The following is a 12,835-nucleotide window of genomic DNA, read 5'->3' as shown; positions in this document are numbered from 1 at the left end:
TTTATTTTATTTATTTATTTATTTGTTGAGACAGAGTCTTGCTCTGTGGCCCAGGCTGGAGTACAGTGGCAAGATCTCAGCTCACTGCAACCTCCACCTCCTGGGTTCAAGTGATTCTCCTGCCACAGTTTCCTGAGTTGCTGGGATTACAGGTGTTCGCCTCCACACCTGGCTAATTTTGTATTTTTTAGTAGGGAAGGTGTTTCATCATGTTGGCCAGGCTGGTCTCCAACATCTGACCTCAGGTGAACCACCTACCTCGGCCTCCCAAACTGCTGGTATTAGAGTTGTGAGCCACCATACCCTGCCAAGTTTCTAAGATATAAACAATGCTTCAGCCAGGCGCCGTGGCTCATGCCTGTAATCCAAGCACTTTGGGAGGCCGAGGCAGGCAGATCATCTGAGGACAGAAGTTTGAGACCAGCCTGAACAACATGGAGAAACCCCGTCTCTAAATAAATAAATAAATAAATAAATACGTACTTACTTACTTACTTACTTCCACCATGGCTAATCTTAAGCTACTAAGGTAATGTCACTGAACTTGGAGTTGAAAGAGATGTGGTTGGTTCTTGTGAGCTGGCAAGAGCCCACTTCGGGATGTGAATGCCAGTGCCCTTGTTCAGTGCTTTCTTTAAGGATGGAATCTTAATTCTAATGTCCAGAAAAAGAGTGTTCTCTCTTTTACAGCTTCCAAAGGCTGCCTGCAAATTTGTTTCCTCGGGGATTTTTAAAAAAGATCTGTTTGTACGTGCTTTATCTCTTTGTAATCCAATCTTTGTATTTTGTCTCAGCATGTGTTTCCTGCTTCGTTTTATGAATTGGAGAGACTAGTTTTGTCCCCTGATTTTTAGACTTGACTAAAGGGGAAACTACAAATATCCAAGTATTTGGATAAAAAAAGCATAACAAACTTTCCATATGTAACTATTAAATATTTCTTTCCTCTACCCCTAAGAGATGCTTATTAGTATTTGTTAATAATTTCATTTTTGTTTTCTTGTGGAACGCACTGTCATTTATTTGCATTGCTTGGTTTCTCTTTTTTTTTTTTTTTTTTTTTTTGACATCGTATTTGTTTTAAACATCTATTTCCCTTTCATACTGTGAGGTTTCTGAGGAAGAAAGCCTCTATTTTTCATCTTCATGTGCCCAGGATCTCTAACAAGTATCTGAAACCAGTCATTTGTTGAATAAACAATGAATCATAGACATGCATCTAATTTTCAGTCTTATAATCACAAGAGGTCATACCTGGAGAAGTCATTTGGAATAATCCAAATTTAATTGAAGTTGAGGCTTAGTTATGAGTTCTATAAATAAAATGTGAAAGAAACCTAGGAGTGAGGCCTAGATACCATCCATGGGTGGGAGAAAGAAAGCAGTGTTGATGATAAAGGAGAAAAGAGGAGCATGAGGAGAAAACAGAGGGCAGGGCCTTACACATAGAAGACAGAATGACAAGAAGAGTCCGGGTTCAGAGATGGATTCGGAAACATTTGCTGACTGTGACTGTGGAGGGATGTCGCTTGTAATTTTTAGACAGCAATTTATTAATGTGTTTAGAGCAAAAGTTTATTTCAGATATTTAAGAAGGATTTGAGTGGATGGGAATGAGAGCCAGTGAATGTGAATTGCTCATCCAAGACTAAGATGACATAGGAAGTAAAATAAAAGTTATATAGAGAGAATAGAATTATAGAATTATAGAAGGGGTAGTTATTATTTGTTTTAATGTTAAAATTGTTTTTCATTGTTGCCCTTATATGTGACTCTTAATAAAGGAGGTTTATTTATTTATTTTTTTTTTGAGATGGAGTCTTGCTCTGTCGCCCAGGCTGGAGTGCAGTGGCGTGTTCTCAGCTCATTGCAACCTCTGCCTCCTGGATACAAGCAGTTCTCTGCCTCAGCCTCCCGTGTAGCTGGGACTACAGGTGCACACCACCATGCCCAGCTAATTTTTTGTATTTTTAATAGAGATGGATTTCACCATCTTAGCCAGGTTGGTCTTGAACTCCTGACCTTGTGATCCACCCGCCTTGGCCTCACAAAGTGTTGGGATTACAAGTGTGAGCCACTGTGCCTGGCCTATGAGTTTTATTGCTTAAGTACTATATGGAAAGTTCCAAGTCTTGCCAAATCAATGACTTTCCAAATTTGAGAACCCTAATGGAGGCGGGTGGAGATCTACGGTCTAATAGAAATCATAACATACAACACCAGCACTACAACACCAGGACTGATATTGGATGATTTTAATATGCTGTGCACATTTATTGATGAGAGTATTAGATGTGAATAGGAAAATTCCAATACAAGGCAATTCAAGATGATATTAGTATATGCATTGTAAGTCAATTGTTGGCATAGAAATACATCGATATGCTTTTGAAAAACCCGGAAATTACTGCTTTGAATCGATAGGTAGGCATCGCCTCACTGTGTCAGGTTAGTTGGAGAACACAAACAGAATAAGAAACAGCGTTGCCTACAGTCAGAGAGGCCATCTCCATGAAATGAATAGAGAGAGCAGCAATTAACAAGATGCCGATTCTATGCCCCCCTTCCCTCAAATTAAGGCATATGCACAACAGAAGATAGTTCCCGTAAGAATGTTTAGGTTATGACTTGGTGAAGAAGAGAGGGACTTTTTAGGGGAAAGGAAAAGCATAGGATGAGAATGGTCTGTATGGGGAAGAATGTGAAACAAAGGGGAAATTTGAATGTGTTTCAGTATTATAAAAAGCAAATGATTTTCCAGAGGTCAGCTTAGTTCTAGAAATGCTTTGTCTATTTGTACATATGCCAGATCAAAAGTAGCTGTTTAAAACCAACTTAAAAAATTATGAAAGTAGTACTTGTACCTTATTTTTTAAAAAATTCAAGTTTAGTGATGAAGCAAATCTTTACCTCTTCCCCTAACCCCTGCCCTTACTCAAGAGTAACTATTATGTTTTTTTAATGTTCTTCTGCAAATGTTAAAAGAATATTTCTGTATGTACATATTTTTATTTTGAGACAGGGTTTCTCTCTGTCGCTTAGGCTGGAGTGCAGTGACATGATCTGAGTTCACCGTACTGTCCGCCTCCCAGACTCAAGCAATCCTCCTACCTCAGCCTCCCGAGTAGCTGGGACTATGGGTGTGCGCCACCATGCCTGGCTACTTTTTTTTGTTGTTGTGGAATTGAGTTTCACCACTGTTGGCCAGGCTGGTCTCAAATTGCTGGGCTAACGTGATACATCAGCCTTAGCCCCTCAGAGTGCTGGATTACAGGAGTGAGCCGCTGTGCCTGGCTGATATATATATATATTTTTTTTTTCTAAACATGTTTCATTTATACTGTTTGTCTTTGTTTTTACACTTTTTTTTTTTTTTTTTGAAATGGAGTCTTGCTGTGTTGTCCAGGCTGGAGTATAGTGAAGTATTCGTGGATCACTGCAGCCTCTGCCTCCCTGGCTCAAACGATTATCCTGCCTCAGCCTCCCTAGTAGCTGGGATCACAGGTGCCTACCACAACACCTGGCTGATTTTTGTATTTTTGGTAGAGATGGGGTTTTATCATGTTGGTCAGGCTGGTCTTGATCTCCTGATTTCAAGCCATCTGCCTACCTTGACCTCCCAAAGTGCTGGGATTACAGGTGTGAGCCACCACATGCAGCCCTTTTTTTCTTTTTTTAAACACACTTAACAATATATCTTGGAGGTCTTTCCAAATTGTTACATTGATTTACTTTTTTTTTTTAAAGCTACGTGGCATTCAACTATATGAATGTATATTATTTGTCTGCTCACCTACATAGAAATCTTATAGACCTGGCATAGCATGTTAACTTTTTACAAAGGTGTATAAATTTTTAATATGGTACACATTAAGTTTTCTACAGGATGATGTATGTGGATGCATTTTTAAATTTCTACTTACATACCCATTTCCACATGCCCCACATTTAGAATGATAAAATCATTGATTTGGAAGAGACTTTAAAAGTCATCTTGGACATGATGCTTTAATCTCCTTGATAAAATATCTACCACACAGGAGGAACAGTCTTTGTTTGAACTGGTATTTTCTCGCTGTTACCAGAAATAGCCATATCAGCTAAGATGCTTTCAGCTGCAAGGAACAGAATGCCTGCCTAAAAGTGACTTAAACAGCAAGGGCATTTCAGTACCTCACACCCGAGAAGTCCAGAGGTAGGCTGTCATGGGTTTTGGTTAATTTATTACATTGGTGCAAAATAATTGCTGGTTTTGCCATTAAAAACATGTCAAAAACAGTAATTACTTTTGCACCAACAGCAATTACTTTTGCACCAACCTAATAGTGTCTCTGAATCACTTAGCTTTCCCTCAGAATTTCAAGATTGTTATGATGACCCAAGCATCATAACCTCACACAGTGGTGTCCAAAGGCTGACAAACAGAATGGTCTTTCTTTCCCACATATCAGAGTGAAGATCCAGCCCCAAAAGCCCCTTTGTGGACCTGCCTTTGCGTCTCATTGGCTAGAATCATATCACATGCCCAATTCTTAGTTTCATGGAATTGTGGGAAAGAATATCTCTAGAATATCCAGATTCTATAGTGATAGGCTTCTTCATAAGGAAGTTTCGAGGGGTTTGGGAGAGATATTGAACAGATGCTCTGCAGAGTTGGCTAGAGTAGTCAGTTTTCTTTTTGTTAGAGTCAAAATCTGTCTCTGAGTAACTCCACTGTTGGTCTTTGTTAAACTCTGTAAGACATTCCTAAGGAATAAGGACTCCTAATGAAGGAAATGTGTAGAAAGCTGTAAGGTTTGCCTCCTTTTTCTTTTTCTACATGCCTTTGCATGGTCCTTTATGTGCTGTCATAATGGTGAAAAATACAGAAGGTCGCTGTTTTCTGTGGCCCAAACTCTTCCCTTGCTTTTGCACTGGACTGCACCATAGCTGCACTCCTTATAGCTTATAAGGTTCTTTCTTTATAGTAATTGATAGAAACCTATCATTGTTCCTTTGTCTGTGCATCCATTTTGACACCCAGGTGTCTTATTATTTAAGATAATAAGGTATCTTAAATAATAAGATACCTTAATTATTTAAGATACCTTAAATAATAAGCTGGTAGAAACAAGTCAGAACTTCTGCCAAGTAGTTTTAATTGATTAGAGCTATGAGAACAAGTTGCATCTTGTATCTTAAGGTGATCATTAGGGATATTACAAATTTTAACAGTAATATGTGTTTTAACTTTCCTTCCCCTTTTTCTTCTTTTTCAAACTTTTAAAACACCTCTGATTTAGAAGGGATGCTAAGTAGATACTCGATATGGGAGGCTTTCACTTTAAGTTACATACTACTCTTCATTTCTTTGGGCTTAGTATTTGTGAAGTGTTTGTAAGAGTTTGGAAGAATATATTAAATGGTGTAGAAATAAAAGACCAAGACCTTGGATCCTATGTGTGCTACTGTTTCCTTGACTTCTTAAGGTTTTAGAGATCTTGGAGGGTCCGTCTCTTTTGGGATCTGGGCATCTGTGAATTACAGGATTTCCTCCTTGTGATTGCATTTGTGTGAAGGGCTCATTGTTTTTTGACCCCCACCCTCCAGAATCCCTAGATAAGACCATGTATTTAAGGATGCAATTTTTGAATGAAAACTTACAACAAGACAAATCCAATTATTTCGTTTCTAGGTGCAATATTAGGGGAGACAGTATTTTACTGGAACATTACAGACTTCTTCTTGACATTGAATGTGTAAAATTATTAACTTTAAAAAGTAAATTCCGGCCGGGCGCAGTGGCTCAAGCCTGTAATCCCAGCACTTTGGGAGGCCGAGGCGGGTGGATCACAAGGTCAAGAGATCGAGACCATCCTGGTCAACATGGTGAAACCCCGTCTCTACTAAAAATACAAAAAATTAGCTGGGCATGGTGGCGCGTGCCTGTAATCCCAGCTACTCAGGAGGCTGAGGCAGGAGAATTGCCTGAACCCAGGAGGCGGAGGTTGCGGTGAGCCGAGATCGCGCCATTGCACTCCAGCCTGGGTAACAAGAGTGAAACTCCGTCTCAAAAAAAAAAATAATAATAAAATAAAATAAAATAAAATAAGTAAATTCCTACTTAATGCCTTTATTTTCTTTTTGCACCATCCTTTGGATTGGTTTGCCTTCTGTGTGTACCTTTCTAGGAATCATGAACCGTAGGGGGTTTAAAACTAGGATGTTGTCAAACTTTGCAAAATAATTGAGTTCAGAGAAAAAAGGGGTATTCTACCCCTTAAATAGCATCATTTTTTTTACATGGCATGTTCCCTTAAAGGATCATAGTATATGGAAAGAATATGGGGTCTGCTAGTGAATAAAAAAGAGATACTAAGCAAGATTTGCAAACACTTGAGTAGATAGCTGTCTCTCCTCCAACTCTGTCTTCCTTCCTGTATGTCATATGGAAGGAGCCAGTGTGTTATGACCGGCTACTATAACCATCTGTGAAAGTCTCTACCTTTTGTTTTTGGAACATGTGGATCTTTTACACATTGTCCCTAATTTGCACATTGTTGGGGCAGCATAACATCCAAACTGACAGGTAATCCGACTTATTGGCTAAGCCACACCAGATACTGTTTGGTCCCTAAACTGTTTCTTTTCTTCCTTGTTCTTTAATTTCCTGGGAATGTGGAAGAAACCTCACTACCTGTTTCTCAGTGCCTGAAAGAACAAAGTATTTTTGGAAAAATATCTTTTTAAAAATTTATTTTTGTTCTTTCTTTATGTTTAATTCTCTTCCAAGATAGTGCCCAAATAATTGTAGAAGAGATTTGAAATTTTTGCCTGTTGTACATGTTCAAAGGTGGGAAGTATTCTAAAAGTGTGGTGAAAGAGAACACTTTCAGCTGTTCATAAAGGCAATGGTGAACTATTCCATTAGAACCTACTTTGAGAAATGTGGCAGGGCTCAGCAACCTTGTAAATGATAGGTTTGGATCCATTATGAAGATGAATAGTAGAAATCCTTACCCTTGTATTATACTTCCATGAATGTCAGTTTTAAAAGAGGGTAAATGGGCCGGGTTCGGTGGCTCATGCCTGTAATCCCAGCACTTTGGAAAGCCAAGGTGGGTGGATCACCTGAGGTCAGGAGTTCAAGACCAGCCTGGCCAACATGGCAAAACTCCGTCTCTACTAAAAATACAAAAATTATCTGGGCGTGGTGCACACCTGTAGTCCCAGCTACTCAGGAGACTGAGGCAGGAGAATCGCTTGAACCCAGGAGGTGGAGGTTGCAGTGAGCTGAAATCGTGCCACTGCACTGCAGCCTGGGCAACAGAGTAAGTCTCTGGCTCTAAATCCATCCATCCGTCCATCCGCCCAACCAGAAAGACTCAAACGTGAACCGGACAGATCATCACATTTTCTTTCTTTACACTTTAGAAGTTCATCTGGACCCCTACCGAACATGGTGTCCTGTTGCAGACTGTCAGACAGTGTGCCCCGTTGCATCGAGTGACCCAGGACAGCCTGTGCTGGTGGAATGCCCTTCTTGCCACCTGAAATTCTGCTCGTGTTGCAAGGATGCTTGGCATGCAGAGGTCTCCTGTAGAGACAGTCAGCCTGTTGTCCTGCCAACAGAGCACGGGTAAGAAAGGAAACTTTGTCTTTGGGATTATTCGGTAGTTTTCTTAGAAACTCAACATACATTATGTGTAGAAAGAGTTACGTTGTGATGTGGCCTTTAGAGATTGGTTATTTTCTTGCAGAACCTCCCTGAGAAGTGTCTCAGAATTGGTAAGTTGCTAAACAAAACAAAACAAAACGCCAAAAAAGTATTTCTAGTTATTTGCCCCAGAGGAATGTTCCAGATATTGCTGGAATTAAAGTTTGTATGAGTTTTGCTTTCTCTTTAGGTAGTGAGGCACTGTGGTCTGCTGATTCTCAGTAGGAAACCATGACTTGTCCCAGCTATTTGCTCAGATACCGTATCTGGCTGTATTGGTATATCTCATTCTTCTTGCTTGCAAAATGAGTCAGAAATTTTCTTACCTGACTAAATTGCTAGCTCATGATGCATGACAGTCATATCAGAAAGAATGCAGCAATAGAAACAATGGCCCTAAATTATTTCATAACATAGAAAGGAGGGTTCTCCCATGATACTTGATGCTCTGAAAAGGTTGAGATTTTGTTATGACAGGAAGCAATTAGATCTGTACCTTTTTAGTACAGGTTTCTTTTTTTTTTTCTTTGAGACAGAGTCTTGCTCTGTTGCCTAGGCTGGAGTGCAGTGGTGCGGTATCAGCTCACTGCAACCACTGCCTGCTGGGTTCAAGTGATTCTCCTGCCTCAGCCTCCCAGTTAGCTGGGATTACAGGTGCATGCCACCACGCCCAGCTAATTTTTGTATTTTTAGTAGAGATGGGGTTTCACCATATTGGCCAGGCTGGTCTTGAACTCCTGACCTCAAGGGATCCACCCACCTCAGCCTCCCAAAGTGCTAGGATTACAGTTGTGAGGCACTGAACTTGGCCTATATGGAGGGATTTTATGGCAGCAGCAGGGCCCAGAGTGGGAGACTTCTGTGTTTTATTCCTGCTTTGCTTGGGGCTATGGTTGTTCTACATCAGCAAGAACAAAATACCAGTGTTGTGATTCCATTGGCTTAATCACAAAGTACACCCAGAGTGTGTAGAACCAGGCATTATGAATAGTAATGCTACCTGGCTACAATACTGTGTTTGAATCTCAGAACAAACAGTTGGAGAGGAAAAAAGATCTAATACTTGGGGGCAGGCACGTGCCCTCTTAGCCAGATTTAAACCAGCATTGCCTACGTTTTCATGACCATAGCAGGAAGCTCTGTGGGTATCACGGGGCAATGCGAAGAACTCAGAGGGTAGGAGGATTTTCATTCTGACATTGTCACTTGGTATCTGTGTGTCTCATGGAAGTCACTCAGCCTCTGTGAGTCTGTTTCTTTATCTGAAAATAAGGGAATTAAGATACAAGTTGAGCATCCTTTATCCAAAATGCTTGGGATAAGAAGTGTTTCAGATTGCAGTTTTTTTCAGAGTTCAAAATGTTTTCATTATATATTTTGCTGGTTAAGCATCCGTAATCTGAATATCAGAAGTTAGGAAGGCTTCAGTGAGCATTTCCTTTGTCATGTCGGCACTTAAACAGTTTTAGACTTTGGAGCATTTTGAACTTCAAATTCTTGGACAAGGGATGCTCAACCTGTAATTGTCTCCTGACAGTATGAGGTTATTGTTCATACTGAATCTGATGATAGATTTGATAACACTCTGTGAGTTGAGTATCTCTCAACTGGTGTGCTGGGTGGTGGTGTTTTGTTGTTGTTGTTGTTGAGATAGTCTCACGCTGTTCCCAGGCCGGAGTGCAGTGACGCATTCTCCGCTCACTGCACCTCCAACTCCCTGGTTCAAGTGATTCTCCTGCCTCAGCCTCCCGAGTAGCTGGGACTACAGACACACACCACCATGACCAGCTAATTTTTGTATTTTTAGTAGAGACAGGGTTTCACCATGTTGGCCAGATGATCTCGATCTCCTGACCTGATGATCTGCTTGCCTTGGCCTCTCAAAGCGGTGGGATTACAAGCGTGAACCACCACGCCTGGCCGGGTGGTGGTTTTGCTGGGGAGTAGCTAAAGTGTTACCTGGTGCTATGACTCACCTATCCGTCTTTCCCACTCTAATTCTTGTTGCTTATTTTCTGTGCCCCTTGAGGCTGTGAGCCTGTATTGGTCTATGCGTCTGTTTGGAGAAGGTCTTCTGAAAGTATTGGACATTATTTTACAGTGTTGATAATTGAGACCCCCCCTTCTCCATTTGTCTAGTGAACAGACTATTAGATAGATTATATATGCCCAGTTTGGACCCCGACCTACTTTCTCTGCTGTGTGACTGACTCCTTGCAGTTCTTATTTTGGCAATGTGTGCTTAGGGAATGAAGTATTAAGTTGGTAAAATAGTGAAATCAGTGGTGGAAACTGTAATTATATAATTCACTGAAAGCCAAAATAAATAAAGATTCCTTCTTGCATGAGTTATCTGTAAATCTAATAAGAAGAATGTTTTTGGCCACACCCTATCTTTTGGAAGTGAATCAAGTGTGGATAACTATGAGTTCATTATCTAACCATCAGGAGCCCTGGGAATTCAATTGATGACCATCGGCTGAATGCCATTTCTCATCGATTTGTTTCTAGAGCCCTCTTTGGGACAGATGCAGAAGCTCCCATTAAGCAATGCCCAGTTTGCCGGGTTTATATCGAACGCAATGAAGGCTGTGCTCAGATGATGTGCAAAAACTGTAAGCACACGTTTTGCTGGTACTGTCTCCAGAACTTGGACGTAAGTTCCACTTGGGTTTATTGTACGGTTTTTCCTATACTGTATCATACCACAGCTGAAATCCTACAGATTTTCCTTTTAAAATATTGAGGCGATTTTTGTCCTGCAAATGGAATTTATTTTTCTTAATGAGGCTTCCTAAGCCTGCTACTTTAGATATCTAAAAACAGCTTTTTGATTATCTTACATATGTCACCTTGGTATTGAAGGCAGGTTTTTGTTTTAGGGGCATTTCTTACTATTTGGACATTGTCTCACTCTATTATGTAAAGGACTATTAGTGTCTTCATTTTATATTGCTGTTGTAATGAATTAGCACAGGCTTAGTGGCTTAAAATACCACTAACTTATATAGTTCTGCACTTTGGAAGTCTGACATAGGTCTTGGTGGGTTAAAATGAAGGTGTCAGCAGGGCTGCCTTTCTTTCTGGAGGCTCTGGTGGAGAATCTGCTTTCTTGCCTTAGAGGCTGTCTTCTTTTCTTGGCTTGTGGCTTCTTCCTCCATCTTCAATGCCAGCAACATCACGTCTCTCATTCCCTTCTTAGTCATTGCTCCCTCTGACCACAGCTGGGAAAGGTTCTCTACCTTAAGGACCAGTGTGAGGAGACTGGGCCCAACAGGATAATGTAGGATAGTCTTCTCTATCTCAGGATTTAATTTAATCAACCTTGCAGAATCCCTTTTGCCATATAGGGTAACACATTCACAGATTCTGGGGGATTAGGCCATGATATCTTTGGGAGGCAGTTATTCTGCCTACCACTATTAGGTTTTCTTTTCTTTTTGAATTTAAAGAAAAATGGTTCACGCTCTCTTGCTCTTTTTCTTTCTTGCTTGTGCTCTCTCTCTCTCTCTCCATCTCTCTGTCTCTCTGTCTCTCTCTCTCCTCTCTCTCTCCTTCTCTCTGTCTCTCTCTCTCTCTGTCTCTCTCTCTCTCTCTCTCTCTCTGTTGTGGGCATGCAGTAGTATTGCTACTGTTTTGTCAGTGTTCCCTTCCCAGATCAAGGGGCGTGGCTTAATTATTTTTTCTCACCATCCATGAATCAAGTCATTTTCTTTTTCTGTACTTTAGGTTCTGGGGTACATGTGCAGATCATGTAGGATTGCTGCATAGGTACACACATGGCAAGGAGGTTTCTGCCTCTATGACCCCATGATCTATACCTGGCATTTCTCTCCACTTTACCCCTCTTCACCCTCCCCACCCCCTGCTGTCCCTCCCCTAGCCAAAAATGAACCAAATGGCAAAGACCAACAACGCAATGAAGAAACTGTGTTGACAAACGGGCAAAACAAACAACTAGTCACAAAATGGCGGGATCAAATTCACACATAACAATATTAAGATTAAATGTAAATGGCCTTACTGCCCCAATCAAAAGACACAAACTGGCAAACTGGATTAAAAAGTCAAGACCCATTGGTGTGCTGTATTCAGAATCAAGTCTTCCTAAATTCAGATGCAGTTTTATTCACCCCTGTGCCAAGGCTAATGGTAACCTCAGAGGTAAAAATGCAGTGGGAAGGGTTGGTGAGAAGGTCTTACTTCACTTCTGGTCTTTTAAAATTTGGGGTAGCATAAGTTGTTTATAGATAACACCCTGTTTTGGCAATTTGGACCTCTAAAATATGCCCATATCAGTGTAAGCCCTCAGTCACCACTGAATTGCCATTCTTTTCTCAGCTCTTTGTTTTGGTTGCTTGATTTGCTTTAATTCAGCAAGCAATTTGTGTAGTGCTTTAGTTCAGACATACTTAACGAGTGAGTGTGCAGTTAGCATGTGATGTCTGCTGGCCACCACCTGCTGGATTTTTAACTGAAAACTAGGCATGTTGTTTAAGATGACATGTATGAATAAAAATAATAACCTCCATCTTAGTGATTTAAGAAGAGGTATAAACTGGGGACAAGAAAATGGACATTTCAGACTCGAGAAGTTGAGCAGCTCAGCTTGGAATAAATATTTTCCATTGAAAAAATCGATTTATCCTAGGCCTTTGAATTACAATTATGTTTGATATTTAAGCCCTAGCATGCATCTAAATGAGTGATATTCTGGATGAGAATTTTAGATTGCACATTACACATGCATTACAAATGAAAAACAATTTTTTTTCCTTCAGGTTTTACCAGAATATTAATTGGGTTCATCTGCACAAGGAGGCTGAGCCCATGAGGCTCTCTTTAGGATGCCCAAGTGTAAGGGACTAAATATGTTTAACAGCTCTCCATCCTTTGGTTGAAATGTGTTTGGAGAGTGGTGTTGCAAAGAACATGCGGTTCTGTCACTTGTGCTGCTCTGGTTCTGGAGATGAAATGGTGCAGATGTTAAATGGCTGGATACACAGACTTCAAACATTGAAGCATCTTTTTTTCTGGTGACTGTTTTTTAAGATCTCACTTTCAGTTTTAGCCAGGGGCGCTGGATTGTTGGTAATGACATTTTTCTCTAGGTAAATGGAGTTCTACATCAGATGGTGG

The 12,835-nt window shown here is 40.5% G+C and overlaps 1 protein-coding gene across 14 annotated transcripts in view; it reads left to right on the top strand.

Annotated features, from left to right (window-relative positions):
- Nucleotides 1-12,835, top strand: part of RNF144B (ring finger protein 144B) — a 193,942-nt gene that overhangs the window by 170,111 nt on the left and 10,996 nt on the right. For all 14 annotated transcript variants that reach the window (XR_004259689.1, XM_032247736.1, XM_032247735.1 and 11 more), the window contains 2 exons: nucleotides 7,414-7,618; nucleotides 10,208-10,352. Coding sequence is in view for 13 of the 14 variants with exons in the window: in XM_032247736.1 (XP_032103627.1) it covers nucleotides 7,414-7,618; nucleotides 10,208-10,352 (350 nt within the window). In the remaining variant the exon portion in view is untranslated. The remainder of the gene's footprint in view (nucleotides 1-7,413; nucleotides 7,619-10,207; nucleotides 10,353-12,835) is intronic.

This window comes from Sapajus apella, unplaced genomic scaffold, assembly GCF_009761245.1.
Source record: "Sapajus apella isolate SASKATOON/1434 unplaced genomic scaffold, GSC_monkey_1.0 scaffold63, whole genome shotgun sequence".
Taxonomy (NCBI): Eukaryota; Metazoa; Chordata; class Mammalia; order Primates; family Cebidae; genus Sapajus; species Sapajus apella.
Note: the sequence above shows the minus strand (reverse complement) of the source record. Positions and strands in the feature narration are given on the sequence as shown.